This window comes from Wyeomyia smithii, chromosome 2 (genome assembly GCF_029784165.1).
Source record: "Wyeomyia smithii strain HCP4-BCI-WySm-NY-G18 chromosome 2, ASM2978416v1, whole genome shotgun sequence".
Lineage (NCBI taxonomy): Eukaryota > Metazoa > Arthropoda > Insecta > Diptera > Culicidae > Wyeomyia > Wyeomyia smithii.
Window position 1 is genome coordinate 39,509,400 of NC_073695.1, and position 17,257 is coordinate 39,526,656.

A 17,257-nucleotide genomic window follows, 5' to 3' on the forward strand; every position below is an offset into this window, starting at 1 on the left:
TCGCAAGTGGCACGAGGTCAGTATTTTGTCGTTGATTGTTTTGGGTTAAGCCCGTGGGCGGTGGGCGTGTTTTAATGGGTTTCAAGCGTGTAAGGGCCCGAATGCTACGGTCGTTTGTTTTTGCCACTCGGCCGAGAAATCTTTATATATAATAAAATTTATTGTTCGAAATTGAAATTGATTGCGTTGACGGATTGATTTATTTAAAGAATTGGTGCTTTGGCAATGAATCTTGAACTTATTATACAGAAGCACTATTATAGTGTGTTTCAGTGTGTGTTTCACTGTAGAGCTTTATTGTTTGCAAGCGGACATCATTCGCAAAACATGTGTTTTTTTCGTGGTGCGACAGCGCGAACGCTTCATGTTATATGTCCAACAATTTGTATGGCCAACGGATACTGTTGTGGTAAACAACAATATGCACAAGCGAAAACGATGTAGCAAATTTCCGTTTTCTAATGGATTGTAAATAATGCTTAGTCACTTAATAACGAGTTTCAGTATTATTCAAAATTTAAAATAGTAGGAGGGTGGTATTCAAGACACGACCGCATAGTTGACGTAGGACTACAAAACTTTTATAATTTTATTTTGAAGCTATGTTTTATTTGAGCTCGTTTGCTCGTTTAAGCAAACTACAAAATGCTTAATTTATTTTAACCAATTTAAGCTCAACATCTTCCAAAAGGAAAGTATTTCGGTTCGGGTGGTAGTATCAAGTATCTAGATCGTCAGCCCAAATTCATCAAGCGACACCTCAAAAGACTTGGAACTAAAACTAGTTCATTGGCGGCCATTTCTATTGTTAAGGACATTTAAAAGTCAAAAAAGTCATGAAAAAAGAACCGTTCATTTTTGGCATGGTTAGATTTTGGCAACAGAAAAAAATCTGGCGTGTTGCCAAAATCGAACGGGGTCTGTATGATAGTTTCTTTGCAACACTCTATCTTAGAAGAAAAAATATTCTCTTTAACATTCACAATGGTCCAGATACCAAATTTAGGGAGAAATTTGGGTCTAGAGCTCTATAGCAATGTTTTAGAGATAAACTTTTTTTTACAAAATTACTTGAAACTATTGGAGCTATAAAATTGTAGAACAAGGTTTCCTATCTACAAAAATAAAAAGTTGGATACTGGATGGCATCGAAAATTTTGGTCACCCTAATTCTTGATACTTTTTCAATAAGCGCTTTATCATATGTAACAACTTTGTAGAAGAAAATTTCTCTCTAAAATATTGCTATAGAGCTCTAGACCCAAATTTCTCCCTAAATTAGGTTTCTGGACCATTGATGAATACCTTTCATTCTAATACAGGTCGGATTCGATTATATATAGTCTCCGAGAAATTTTCACTATATATAATCGAATCCTGTATATACTCGAATCAGAAAAAAAAAATTTTTTTTGTTTATTTTGCATAAATATTTTGTTGTTTTTTGAATGAATAAGTAGGATTTTTTTGACTAACCCCCTTAAAGTCGCAAAAAACCTTTCTTACAAAAATATTTGTATATATAATCGAATCAGAAAAAAAATTTCTTTAATACGCGAAAAGGCAACCTTCTATAAAATATTTAATTGAGTACGATTTAGTAGAAATTAAACTTCCTTCTATATCTATTTGTATTGTTGAAGTTGGCTCACTCACCGATCACAAAGTGGCAAAGATGTCACATAATTTTTTTTCCTGCAGTTGCAAGCTCGTGGAAAAAATATCGATAACGAAGTACAGTTTTAGTAGAAAATAAATATTCATAGAAAATTTGAAATTGACATAGAATTTTATGAACATGTTAACATTCAATTCAGGTTAATTTAAACATTTTATCAGTATACAGAATCAATCAGAAAAAATTTGATCAGTTTCAAGATACCAAAGAACAACGAAGATACCATATTTGAAAGTTATATGTCGGTTGTCTTCGAAAATAAACTGGGCTAGAGTGATGCACAACATTAGCCTCAGCAATTAATGTTTGCATAGCGTTGTTCAGTTACAGGTAGGGGTATGGAAAGTAATATTTTCTTGCAAATGCTAATTCTTGAAAAAAAAAAAACTAATGTCGGAACTCTAATATCAAGATGAAATGAATTTGGTTTTCCTCTATACCACCACCGCGGGACGCAACTAGTATTGTCATATTGGACTAAATTCATTTAGCTAGTAAAATCTAATCATCAGTACAGCTCGTTTAACTACCTATTCAAAGATCTGTACGCCCCGCCAGTACACGCCTAGCGTGGTTGGTAACGTCTCCGCCAACCACGCTCGACGCCTGGGTTCGAATCCCAACGCCGACATAGGTGTCGATGGTTGTGGGGTGGCGTGATCCACTCACAACCAACCCAACTGGTCTAGATTCAATCCTAGCCGACACCGAGAGATTTTCTGAGGCGAAAAATCTCTGGGATCACGCCTTCCATCGCATGAGGAAGTAAAGTCGTTGGCGCCGGTCCGTTAATTAACAGGTCGAGGGTCCTGGGTGGAGTCGCCTCCCTGGGTGTCGGTGATTGACACAACAACAGTGGCGAAATTAGACCGACGGAAAATAAGCGAGAATAAAAAAAAGATCTGTACGGAGCATTTTGGTTTTCTATTGTCTTTTAAATCCCCTATATTCAGTTATTTAAATAAATCTGAAAAAAGCAGAGTGTACAGCTCAAAAATCAACGACGCATTTTGTTGTCCCCGGCGGCGCAGCGTATTTTGCGGCACCCGAAAAATCATTGAATTCTGATATTTGCTGCTTTACGAAACAAGAAGAAGAAGAAGAAGACAATTCAAACGGCAATTCGATTGTGTTCCACGCCTCACTGTGCGTCAACAGTGGCAATGTAGTTTCACTTGGCTTGACTGCACAAAAATGAATATCGAGTTTTTTTGCACTGATAGACGACGAGTAACCAGCGCTCTGTTCATACATTGCTCGGTGCAGCACTGTTGCCTGTGCCATCATATTCTCCTTCGATGTCTTGAATTTGATTAACATAAACATATTTATTAACAGCAGAACATAATACTGTCTGATAGTGGAGGTTGTTACGTACTTTCCGAAAAACCTTCACCTTCAAGACATCAAAATAGTCTAGGCTCATGGAAGCTAACATTAGTTGACCTATTGGGACGGGGAGCTTCTGTCAAATTTTTTTTGCCACTGCTGGATATCACAGCAGGCAGTTGGTGTCTATTCATGAAGTCTGTGCCAGGCGTGCTCGCATATTATTGATACATTGTTGGTGAAAATTCGACCTTGAAACTTTTATTCAATTTTCACTGTTTAACAATGAAGTGATAATGAAAATTGAAGAATCACAAAATTGTCCATTATTTTATCAATCCAACGACATAATGATTATTGTGTTCCATCATGTGGTTACAGTGCGGTTAGACGTAGTCCTACGTCAAAAAGTAGGAGGTTGTATCTAAGACACGGCCGCATATATGACGTAGAACTACGTACACTATTAACAAATGCATTGAGTGTTTCATTACCCTAGTAACACAACTGTTTTTATCAAAGTTTTATAGCGCTTTTTTGGCTGTATTGAGCGCTATAAAACTTTGATGAAACCAATTTTTTAAATTGGGTAATGAGTTATAATGTCTACTAATGAAGGGTTGTGAATTTCGTGAACCGGTTTCAGCAGTAAGCAGATCGTGCCGAGTTAAAAACCATACACGGCACACACACACAAATCATACCATATCATAGACACACACACATCATACCATATCATTATACCATACACACATCATACCATATCCTACACACATACACACATACACACATGATACCATATCATACACACACAGCAAGCAAGCGACCAATCAGAGGACGTTATTTTTATTTCAACAAGGCTTGACAATTTTCAATAGTGCAATAGTTCGTAGATTCAAACAACATTTTTCTGCATTTGGGCAGATGCGTGTATAATTTTCCAATCGATTGATGCAAGAATGTAGAATATCGGTTGAAAACCAACCGACCTATAAGCATTTGAAAAGGGACAAATTTCGTCCCAGTTTTTCAGTTTGCATCCCTGTGTGGTATGTTAAAGTAAAACATAGTTCTACGCCAAAAAAGCATTTTGTTGTTCAAAATCGGTTGCTGATCGCAACCTTTGTGCTGCCCCAACAGTGGGGGAGTTAAGATACACGGACAGCATGCACTGTGGAAGCTATTTCACCTTCTGTAAATTAGACGGCCGCGACAGATGTAACTGCTAGAATCCGCACAGAATGCTTGCGTACGTTGTCAAAAATTATTAACTTTCAATGACTTGTTTATTTGCCTTGAAAAAAGGCATTTTGCTGTTCAAAATTGGATTTGGTGATGCTGCTCCAACAGTGGAGGAATACTGGCAGTCTGGCGAGGCACGCTGAGAAGAACCGCGCTGCTACTGAGACATGGTGACCAACCACAGCGCAAGTGGTTTATTTAATTTGAAGGCAGCCACAGGCGCAACCCGCTGTTACTTCTGAGTGCTGTATCTGCTTCTACTGCTGTCAACGTTGTAGACGGTCCGGTCCATCCAGCTCACCTTCTGACTAATGAATGTAGCTAGTTTTCTCAGAAACACTCTTTTATAGCCGAAGGGTGCTACGTTATAGGCCACGCCCTTCTTTTCAGTTGTTTAATTCTCTAATATTCTTTAGACGAATTATTCCACAATTCGCATTCGATATTTGTTTCCTGCGAATAAACACCGATGGTGCTCTCACACACGCAACGGTTTTAACCCGTATTTTATTGCGGTTTGTAACATCAAGCGATTTCGTTTGCTCGTTGTTGCGTGTTGCATCATGTTGCAACTTGGCAGCTGGGAGACGACGAAATTCTGATAATGCTGATTGATAGAATCGACTTTATATCAGTACTGCATATTCGAATTAACTGCCTTTGTGAATGCGTTCTAACAGGGCAGTTTGTTATTCAAAATCGGTTATGTTGATCGCAGCCTTTGTGCTGTCCCAACAGTGGGGGTAAACTAAAACTAAATAAACTACAACAGAATTTGATTGCTAGGATCCCGCGAAGAATGTTTGCTTGTGTTGATGCTAGGAAATTTTCACCCTTCAATTACTTGTTTATTTGCCTTGAAAAAAGGCATTTTGCTGCTCAAAATCGGTTGCTGATCGCAACCTTTGTGCCCCAACAGTGGGGGAGTTAAGATACACGGACAACATGCACTGTGGAAGCTATTTCGCCTTCTGTAAATTAGACGGCCGCGACAGATGTAACTGCTGGAATCCGCACAGAATGCTTGCTTACGTTGTCAAAAATTATTAACTTTCAATGACTTGTTTATTTGCCTTGAAAAAAGGCATTTTGCTGTTCAAAATTGCATTTGGTGATGACGATCTTCATGCTGCCCTAACACGGGGAAAAAATAATGGCAGTCTGGCGACACACGCTGAGAAGAACCGCGCTGCTCCTGAGACGTGGTGACCAACCACAGCGCTAGTGCTGCTGCTAAGGAAGGACGACTGCTGTTGACAACTTGTCGCTGTCCAGAACTATTATGAGCGGCTTCGGCTGAAACAGGCTCTTATATAGGCCAAACAGCATGTTTTCAATTGCAAGGTATATGATTCTGTCGACCGTGCTTGGGAAGCAATCATATAACGACCAATCAGAGGACGTAATTTTCTTTTAAACAAGGCTTGACAATTATCAATAGTACAATAGTTTGCATAATCAATCAACAATTTTCTACATTTGGGTGGATGCGTGTATAATTTTCCAAACAATTACTGCAAAAATGAAGGAAATCGGTTGAAAACAAACCGATTTATAAGCATTTAAAAAGGGACATATTTCGTCCCCTTTTCGTTAATAGTTTTCCTATTTACATCCCTATGTGGTAGGCTAAAGAAAAACGTAGTTCTACGTCAAAAAATCAAATACCCAATGAACATTTTCGATTTACTAAGACAACTTTTATATGAAACTCATCAAAGTTAGGAAAGTTAGGAAAAATTGAGAAGAAGAAAATTCACATGCAAAGGGGAGGGAAAACCGCAGTCCGCGACTCGTTGGAAGCGATAAGCAAAAAAAAAAAGTGGGATTGAATTTAGTTTTAAATACTCTCGTTCATAAAATGATGTTATTTCATAAAATGTTAAAATGATATTCCGTTGCCGTGATAAGATTATATACCATGATCGAAACAATTTCTATACGCGAAATATCTCCACTATTCACTAAAAAAATATATCAAATATTCAGCAACCACATCATGCAACTTTTCCCGATGTTCAGAAAGTTTCATTGAGATCGTATCAACATTACTATTAGTAAAAAAGTTATAAAAAAAAGATCCATTTTCGAACACAATTTTCCCTTGCAATTGCTATCACGCCTTGTTACAAGCAGTGATAATGAAATCAAATATTCAAGATTGTAGTAGATTTTTCCGTAAAAAACATTCACTTTAAAGTTGGAATTATTGATGAAATGCGAAGGCCTATTTTGTATCATGATCAGAACAGCATTAAATCATAAGCGGAACAGCTTATTTCTGAGACTTCACCGGTTCACTTTGCCTGAGCTTGATATAATGATGGATTTTACGTAGGTACAATTCATGGAAAACTTTTTGTTAGAATTTTTTTTGAGAGTGCTCATAAAAAATATTTGAATTCAAATGAATCTGAAATAAAATGCCCGTTCCGATTATGATACATATTTTATTAGTTCGCGAAACGGGCGCACTTAATTTAATCACAGACTAACAGACATTACACTGGAACCTAGCTAAACGATCAACAAACGATCATTTCAAATTTTAAATCTAATAATAGTTATCGCGCGACAACACCGTCTTAGTCGCTGTCATGTAATTTTATACACATTTTGTAGTTCCGAATTTGACACATGCACGTACGCTAGCGCTGATGTCGAAATCTACAACAAAGCGCGAACACGACAGCAGGTGGTGCTAGTGTTACTATCGAAAGGTATTATTCGAACGATGATTTATTAAGACACCCCAGCTGGTTTCGAGGTATGATGCTGGCATAACAAGCCAGTCGTCGTAGGTTCGAGTCCCGGCTCGGGAGAGACTGTTAGTGTCAGTAGGATCGTAGCGCTAGCCCCGCAATTGTCCTGTACACTTAACAGTTGGCTGCAAAGTCTGTGTATAATAAAACAGAAGGTCGAGTTCCTAATCGGAATGTAGCACCAAGGCTTTGCTTTGCTTTGATTTTATTAAAAATTTGTTCAAAGTGTTATGTCTGTTAGTCTGTGATATAATAATTCACTCTATTCCGATCATGATATAAATTCTATGATTAGATAAAATAATAAATTTGAACGAATTCACGTCGGATTAGCTATAAGTTATTGTTCCTGTGAACTAGGCAGATAGATTGTTCCAATAAACGCAATTTGTTCATGATTCAATACGATATTATTGATGAAAATGTGACACAAAAATTTATGTACCATGAAAATAGTCAAAATTGTTCCATGATACATTACCTTACTAATATGCCTGGTATAAAAACTTAATAAGTAATTTTTTATCATAGAGAAATATTCTAATAACTCACTCGTGCTGCATGTGACTTCAAATCAGGCTAGAGCCTTTAAATACTACACAGACTGAAAATTCTTTGGCTACTTGAACACCAACGAACAATAACATCAAACCTTTGATTAAAAAGAACATGTTAGTTTTAATATTAGATTTAGTTTTAGGTCGTAGTCGGCAGCGAGAATAAAAAATTTGCCCTTAGTTCATAAGATAGTTTAAAATAAGACACTAGATGTACTGGCGCCGTTAAACGTTATGTGCCGTGTCAAATAAATGTTGTGTAAACAAAAATAATCTTTGGCCTTCTAAAAAAACCGATAATTTTGTTGGACGAACCATTTTATTCTTCGACATAGTCTCCATTTAGACTAATGCACTTTTTGTAGCAGTCCTTTAACATTTCGCTAGTTTTTTAGTGCGGCGCGTCAAGTTTGTCAAAGTAGTTGTTCGTTTCCAGCTCTACCTCTTTACTCGTGTGGGATCGCTTGCCACTTTTTCAACACAGGAAACAGAAAGAAACCGCTTGGAGCACAAATCTGCTGAATACGGAAGCTGAGGAACCAGTTTGCAGCGCAATTCCTCAATTTATCCGTCGTATCGCAAGCATAATGAGCGGGGGTGTTGTCTTAGTAAAAAAACTACAAGGTATACAGTCCTAGGGGTTGTATGAAATGGTGACGTAGGACAAATATAAATATTGATTTTAACTCTTGTTTAACATATTTCACTACGCCTGTTACACACCGTGTATCTAACACAGGTAGAAGGGCTCCACTTGCTATCGTGTTAAGAACAGGTATGAAGCTGAATTTTCTATACGCAGTCTTTTGTATCGAGTTGAGCGTAGATTTTTGCAATGTAGGCGTGGCCACGCAGTCTCGAGAAAGAGAAACGCAACAAAACACCTTCGATACTACTGAGTGATTTTCATAAGCACCAAAAGAAAATTAGTGCTTTCCCGATGCGAAAATTACTTTAGTTCTTAGATTAACTATTTTGCGTTATTGATATTTGACTGATAGCGGTGTTCAAGTGGGCACAAATGAACAATTGAACCGGAAAATCACCCAATTTAGCCGTGAAATTTCTTAAAATGAGGGTTATATTTTGATGCGATAAACGTTTATGTCTGGTGCTCTGGTCGTTATTGTAAAAATGATTACTGAGAAATACATGAACATTTCACACTAGAGCAATTTCACAAAAAAAAAACGGACAACTGCTCAAACTTGATCGGTATGGCGTCTTCGGCAAAGTTGTAGATAATAATTTTGTCTTTCCGAAAAATATAAACACTCTAAAAAAATTATTTTTTTGTGAAAGAAAGTTGAAATGATAATCAAAAATTAATTATCTAAAAAGCTCATTTTTTAAAATTCTAATTTTCTTATATAAAAACTAAAAAGTTATGATTTAAAAAAAACTTTTTTTTCTTTATTTTTTTCGAAGGAGCATATTTTTTTGGAAGGACAAAATAATTAACAACAATTTTGCCGAAGACACTATGTGGCTGTACCCTTATACCTCGATATAATGTAACTGGATATAACGTAACTTTTACCTCGATATAACGTAACTTTGAAAATGTATTGAAATTGAAAATAAATGATACAGCAACTGTTTTCGGGGTATAAATTGCTTCAAAAAATGTTTGCAGTAAGTTTTAAAATTGATGAAACTAATGCGAAAATTGTCCTAAATGGGCATAAGAAAGGTTCAAAAATACTAATAGGTGATGGAAAATGGGTTTTCGCGCATATTTGAGTAACCATTAACATTCTTGCATAAACTAAAAAAAATTTTTTTTGCTTCGATATAATGTAGCTCGATATAACGAAACGAAAAAAAAAAAATAAAGTTGCCTTATGTCGAGGTATGACTGTAGAAACATTTTTAATTTCCTAAAGGGCACTCTGTGGGGAATTAAAAATATTTTTACAGTCAAAACGGTTTGTTTGAATGGTCTAGTGTCTTTGACAAAGTTGTAGATAATAATTTTGTCCTTCCAAAAAAATATATCCTGTGAAAAAAATCAAATTTTTTTCAAAAAAATAACTTTTTCCCTGATTTCTTCCCTTTTTTCCTTGGTCGGACCGGTTTCATTGTTTAGGTAATCTTTTGGAGTTTTTATTGAAAAAAATTAGACCTAAAAATGAGCTTTTTCAGATAATTAATTTTTAATTTTTGTTTTAACTTTTTTTCCCAAAATACATAAACTTTTTTAAGAGTGTGTATTTTTTCACAATTAAAAAAATATATTTATTTTGTTCATCTATAAAAAAAAATATATTAAAACTGGGACATTTTTTGTGGAACTGCTCACAAGTAATAGTTGTGAAAATTCTCATTACTCTTATCTTCAAGCATTCATAGTTCTGAAAAGAACTGATTTCATAGTTTTCAAATAGAAATGTGTGCTACAGAACGCTGATGAGCGCACCACCGGTAGCATCGAATATTTTGCTTGGCCGCACATATAAAATTTGCTCTTCGCTCTGCCCTCCGGTAGTTGTGCCAGCGAAATACCCTGCAGCATATGATGGTACCTGTTGCTGTCGTATGCAAAATAAAGGTAAGGTGTTCCTAAGTGCCTGAAAGTTGACTCGTACGCAGCTCTCGTTCCCTAATGCCGCGTACCTCTAACAGCCATACTCCTCTATTTGTTGTATGACGAACAAGAATGAAGCTGAATTTTCTACATGCAATCTTGTATCAAGTTAAGCGTAGATTTTTGCGTTGAAGGCGTGGCCACGCAGTCTCGAGAAAGAGAAACGAAACAAAACACTTTGTTGAGTCAGAATATGTAGGCAGTGGAATTTATTCCGTCCATGTTATTGTTATCCATGCTCGGGAAGCAAGGCAATAGCGAGGGAAATGTTTGGGAGAGCTTGACCTTGGAGCTTTTCACCTATTTCCACCATTAAGCAGTAAAGCAGCAATGTTAAACATTATATCGAACAAGTGTCACACATTTTAACTATCCATTAACATATAAATGACTAAGAAGCATTAAGTCGTTCGCTTGCTGTAATCGTTCAAAATCTGACGCAAAATTTGCCAGCCAGAAAACAAAGACGTAGTCCTACGTCAAAACCGATGGCTATACCATGTTCGATGAACAACTCAACTAGTTAGGGAGCAGCGCAGCAAGACGCCCTACGAAACTTCTTCGGGGAACGAGGCTCGATATAGTAGAGCAGTAATCGTGTAAAAGCAAGGGTAAAATCATATTACACACAAGCCCGGATAAATAAGAGGCATGTCACTTCTCAAGAGATAATATAAGAAATGCGGGATACAGCAGGCTCCTGGGCATATCTCACAATAGATCAACGAATCCGGTCGCAGTGAGCAAGTCCATACAAGAAAAAAATGTCAACTAGTTCGCTCATCTTCATCACTTTTGCAGTCATTAAGCGCGATTTTAGGATTTATTGGATAGTTTTCCGCTCGGCTTCCTCATTTAGTTTTTTTTTTTTGAGAGTGATACATCAGTTGTAGGAATACGCGTCACGATGAAATTGAGTAAACCAATATTTTACGGTTCACAGTTAGAAATGAGAGCCATGTTTTATGTCGAACCGCCTATAAAGAATTGCCTCCATCGCTTATGACAGAAAATTCCATAACATTCCACGCAAATTTAAATAACATTGCGCATAATTTTCGAAAAAAATTAAAGTTTACGTCAGAAGCAATTGGAATTTAAATGAGAAAATAATGTACGTACGGGTAATATTCAGAATTTTTTACTTTGTAGAATTAGCAAGGGCAAATATTCCGTAACACTTTTATATAGAAATTATATTAGCTATGCTTAATCCACAGACTTACAGGCATAACACTTTGAACAATTTTTTCAATAAAATCATCATTCGGATGATATCAGTACTTTACGTTTGTAACAATAGCACCATCTGCTGCCGTGTTCGCGCTGTGTTTTGTATTTCGATATAAGCGCTAGCGTACGTGTATGTGTCAAATTGAGAACCCTCAAATATGTGTGAGATTACATGACAGCGCCCCAGACGGTGTTGTTGCGCAATGACTTTTATTCGATTGGAAGTTTAAAATTATCGTTTTTGTGGCGATTCCAGTGCTACGTCTGTTAGTCCGTGCTTAATCGAAACAAGGAATTCGATTTTTCCCATGGTTACCGAAACAACAGAAGTAGCGTCACTTTGAAAGCAATAACTTGAGAACAAGTTAAAAACATGTCAAGAAATTTTGACAGCATTCTAGTAACCCCGAAGATTTTTGAACTGCATTGCTATCTCTATGCCAGCTTAAAGACTTTTTAACCATGCAGCAGATGGATTTATCTCACACAGTGTAATACAGCTGAAATTATTTTAAAAAACTCAAAAATATCCAAAACAAACGGAGAAAATTTTGTTGCTTTTGAGCAACTTTCTATTATGCTTTGTTTTCGATCACGCATTGGACAAAAGAAAAACAACAAAATAAATGACAGTTACGCGCTTGCACATCTTTCTGCAGGAGAACATATAACCAATAACATATGCATTGAGACATGTTTTAACGAGACTTTACTCGCTGCATTTGTATTGGTGAAACGTTTAGGTTCATTTCATTTTCCTTTACTCACACATACAGAATCGCTCTCTTAGCGTTACAGCCCTAAATGTCATAATGTGCAGCTACTTTTGTTCTCTAGCTCACTTCACTGTTCGCCGCTTGAATATGAAAAGGTAGTACAATGCGACCAGGTTTTGTTATTTCTCCTCAGAGAGACACTAGCGTGATCGAGAATATCGTTTACTGCGAAAATAACTGCTCTCATTCTGGTGAGCAAAGTGACGCATTTGCTTGTAGAGACCAGCGAATCGTGTGCCGTGTGTATCTGAGTAGCTTGCAAATAATCCGCGGTGAAATCTGAAATATCTCTCAAGAGAGAAAATAAACTGGCGTGATCTTCCTCACACAAAAGGACATAACACTCAATAACAACAATAACAACAACAAAGCTCAGTGTAGTGCTTCTACTGTGTGCTGAGCATATATCAAATGGGGGGAGCTTCTAGGCAGGAAAGTAGATTGCGTTGTTTGCGTTGCATCTCGAAACTGAAAAAAATCCAGCCGCCCGTCACGCATGTTTGCTGTTTGAAAGCTATCGAATTTATCTCACTAGTAGTGATCTCAGTATTCTCATTAGAGTGATTCACCACTATTGTTTCGCTCAGCTGTGGTGAAAGGGGCAAGTGTATTACTTTCCTGCGAGCGGCAGAAATACAGCCCAAAGCAGAATGAAAAAGTTTGGTGCAAAAAATAGCTATACGTAGCGCACGTGCTGGTCAAAAAGTGCGCGGTGAATATTCATTCTACTCTTTCCACATATTGAGTAACAATAACAAGCCCGAGTTGCCACAGACTATAACGAATTCATTTGAAGCGAATGTGGGTTCCCTATATTGGTACGAGTTTTGTACTATCAAACAGATCCAAATGAGTCTCTTTAGCCGTTAACGAAAGAAAGTTCAGGAAGAAACGAATCTAGAAAAAAATTAAGTTTTAATAATATGCTAAACCAGTGGTTGTCAACCTGGGGTACGCGTACCCCTAGGGGTACGTAAAAGCGTCCAGGGGGTACGCGAAAAAAAAAACGGTAATGACGGACAAAGACAATGTTCGACAGTTAAAGCATTGTTGACAATAAACAGGCAGTAATCGAGGCAATTCTTCACTTATGCTAATTTATTTAGGCACGGTCAACTTTTACGAGCACTAGAAACACAATCACTGAAAAATTTACATATCTATTCACTACCCAACATTTCTTCGTGGGTTAGGTGGATAATTACCGCACTACAGTAAGTTTATTTGCTAAATTTTCGAAATTTAACTGAAACATTTGAGTGTAAAAAGTTTTAAAACCCGGCAAATACTTCATTGCGAATCTGAAAACTTTTGCTTCAAAAAAAAAGCATATGATCCAAAAATGTCGTTACAAAATCATAAAAGAATAAAGCAAATGCAAAAACAGAACAGTTGCGAAAAAATCTGTGGGCGATATTCCAATACAAAACCCAGACCTACGATACCACAAGATCAAGCTTGACTAGAACTGCGAAACGCATATAGAGGAGGTTCTACAGTTGGGTGTCCCAAAAAAAATCGATGTTGAAAAAGTCAAGGTGCTCAGCCCTAAATTGAAAGATAATGTTATGTATAGCATTTCTGTAGAACATTTCGACTTCCGAAAAAATGTTTTCAGATTGCCCAAACGAGATTTATGATTTTTAAGCTACAAACCCAGTCTTTTGCACTTTTTTCAATTCTGTTCGATTCCTAATTTTTTCCATATATTTTTTTATTTTTGTGAGGTTGTTTTTGAATATTTTTCATGGTTCAGTTCAGCATTGCATTTTGTTTTTTGACTCCCAGAGCCCATTGAACATCACAAAAAAATTAATTTTTCTAATAATTTTTAGATTAAACCCTTCAAAACACAAACACAAATAAAATTTCTGATCAAAAACTAAAGTTTTCATTGCAAAGCGGGATTCACGACGAAAATTAACGTGAAAAAAGACACTTGATATCTTATCGGGGAGCTGAGATATTGGCATTTTTCTATGTGATGGAAAACTTTGCATTTTGAAAAATATGTTAAATAACTGTTTTATTTTGGGAGGTAAAACATAACAGTGTTCAGAAAACAAATGCATTTTTGGATGGGTGATAACGTAGTAGAAGGTTTAAAAATTCGAAAAAAATCTGCAAAAAAATTATTGTGATTTTCAGTACCTCTTCATTAAAAAAATTAATGTTGCTCGTAATATGTAAGAGATAGAAACATGATGTCTTCGGTGAAGTTTCTTGTTTTAAGATAACCTAAAACTTTGTCGAAGACGCCTTACGTCTATCTTATTCTGTTTAAAAAGTAAATTTTTTATCTCACTCATTGATGGATTGTTCACCCATTTTTCTGCACCAAAAGATGCATTTTTAAATATACTGCAACTTCTCCGAACATACCTCATGGCTATAATCAACATTTGAATCACTATTCAATTATTCCCACAAACGGTGAAATTAAACACTGTGCAATGGAGATACTAAGCATTCGTGGCATTTTTTGTGAAAATGTACAGTTTTCTATCACATGTAAAAACGCCAATATCTCAGCCCCGCGATAAGATATCAAGGATCTTTTTTCATGTAAATTTTCGTCTTGAATCCTGCTTTGCAGTAAAAAATTCAGTTCTTGTTCAAAACAATTTTTTATATGTGTTTGAAGGGTTTTATCTGCAAGTTATGAGAAAAATTCACTTTTTGTGATGTTCAATGGACTCTGTGAGTCAAATTATTGAATGCGATGCTGAATAAAACAATGCAAAATATTCAAAAACAACCCCATAAATATAAAAAAATGGAAACATTTATGATTCGAACAGATTAGAAAAAAGTGCAGAAGAGTGGTTTAGTAGCTTGAAAAAGTCATTTTTTCATAAATCACGTTTGGGCAACCTGAAAACGATTTTTTAGAAAGTCGAAATGTTCTACAAAAATGCTATAAATAACATTATCTTTCAATTTAGGGCCAAGGACTTTGACTTTTTCAACATCGGTTTTTTTTGGGACAGCCCATTCTACAGTCATTTTAGTGCGAACGAAACTCTGACTATTTTTTAAAAGTATTTTTGTCCACTAAAAATGACAATAAGCAAAAATGCTGGTTCCGCGAACAAGCAAATATTAAAAAACTGCACGCAAATTTCTTAAAATGCGAGTATTGAGAATAGGTTACGTTTCCAATAAATTCTACTCCTTCGTGGTAGAATTAAATGTAAACATATCCTATTTCCAATATTCAATTCCATTCTACTAAGTAAGAAATTTATTTCTCAAAACGAGTACAATTTTTATACGGTTGTTCACAAATTTCAATAGTTTGTGGTACAGATTTTTGATTGCAATTATGTTTATCGTGGTTCCCGTGGTTCTGTGGTTAGCGATGTCGGTCGGCTAGCTCTCCCACACCGTTGTGATATCGCGTTCGATTCCCGATCAGGTCGAGGATCTTTTCGAGCTGGAAATTTTCTCGACTCAGCACTGGGGCACGGTGTATCGTTGTACTTATCCTACAACATGCAAAACTTTGTGTATTTTCTTGAATGTCTTCATGAAAAAATTACGGGTTGCCTTTTGGGGATAAAACGTGAGTAAAAGATATGTTTGTTCGTTACTTGGTTGTAATCGCCGATTCCTGTTATATCAAAGAGAAAACATTGAAAATATCTTTGATTTCATTTCTCATAACTAATTTATGTGAATGATCTGATACTTTATTCGTAAGCAATTCATTGTATTTAGTTCACCCAGACGAAGACCGTACATAAATCATATTTTTCATATCACATTTTCGAAACATCGAAATTTTCAATTTTCCTACCTTTGCCAGTAAGACGTAGAAAATTTTTGGTCTGTCACATTTTTACCGATTTTATTTTCATGATTACGCACTTCTTATGACAAACACAAATCACCATTAATATTGGTCTCGGAAAACACATTTCTTTTCAATGTACCACATATCAAAATTCTCTAAAATTCAAGAAGTTTGAGCCGAAAAATTAATTTTTAGGTAGAACAAAAATTGTCAAAAAGGCAGTGCACGGAAGCACGTCCTCGGTACGACAAAAATTAGATTCACATCCCTACCTAAATCGCAATCTTCTCCAACTAAAAAATCATAAACAGGTTCGAAATAACAATCAAAACAATCACACTCACTTGGATTCAGCGAATATGCCAGCTTCTTGGCGAATGTCGCCAATCGCACCGACAGGATGATAACTGGAAATCCAATCAGTTGCACCGGTAGCTCAAACAGCGGTTCTTGGGCTCGTACTGAGGACCCACTGTAGCTGGTGCTGGACAGCATGGCCAGCAGGAACAGATATCCGGCAGGAACGATATTGAGAAGTTTCATTTTCGAACCGTTTCTTACTTTCACTTAAATTAGAACCAGAACTATTACTACTCGAATCGGGTGGGGCAGACTGATTAAGTATATATCACACAACAGACTGCCTTACTGGTTATCACTAAACAAAGCATACGCTGGAGAACCGACAAACAACTTATCCTCGTTAGTCCAGTTGGCGAGCCCCACTTTACTCGTTTAGTAGGGTGGGGTGGTAGTGTACCGAGAGTCTGCGTAATTACTTAATTTCAATATGCTATTGTTTAGCTAGCTTGGGGTAAACGTGAACCGCCTTCTGGCAGGCGATGTTTTACATAACCGAAACTCCGTGCTTAATGCTAATCGATCGCAAGTCTACGCCAGACGCTCTAATCTCGGGTGGGAGGACCAATCTTCTTCTGCTGCGCGACAAACGAAACTTCTTACTCGTACGCGGACGCGGTGATGACTGTTGTTGTTGGTAGATCCAATACTGGATTAATACTGAGCAGCCTGGGCCAACGCTGACTCGCAGTACAGCTCAATCGCACCCGAGACCCCCGAACGGTTGCCGTCGGTTGGTTCACTTGTTATGTCGCCGCAGCGTGGTAGCCCCTGGTAGCAAGCAGTCCTACGAGACACGCGGGTTTCTTGTTTCACTCTCGAGCAGATCTTTCGGTTTTGTGTGTGCTTTTTTTCGGGCTTCTACTAATGTAGTACCTACCTACCTTACCTACCAACCTGCTGTAGTGCGCTGTTGGCTACTGGAATGCCATGCGCT

General features: G+C 36.9%; 1 protein-coding gene across 1 annotated transcript in view; it reads right to left on the bottom strand.

Moving 5' to 3' along the window:
* Positions 1 to 17,056, bottom strand: part of LOC129723097 (uncharacterized) — a 30,971-nt gene extending 13,915 nt beyond the window's left edge. Inside the window, exon 1 of the mRNA XM_055677065.1 lies at positions 16,305 to 17,056. Coding sequence (XP_055533040.1) covers positions 16,305 to 16,503 — 199 coding nt within the window. The 5' untranslated portion in view covers positions 16,504 to 17,056. The remainder of the gene's footprint in view (positions 1 to 16,304) is intronic.
* Positions 17,057 to 17,257: the final 201 nt, after the last annotated feature.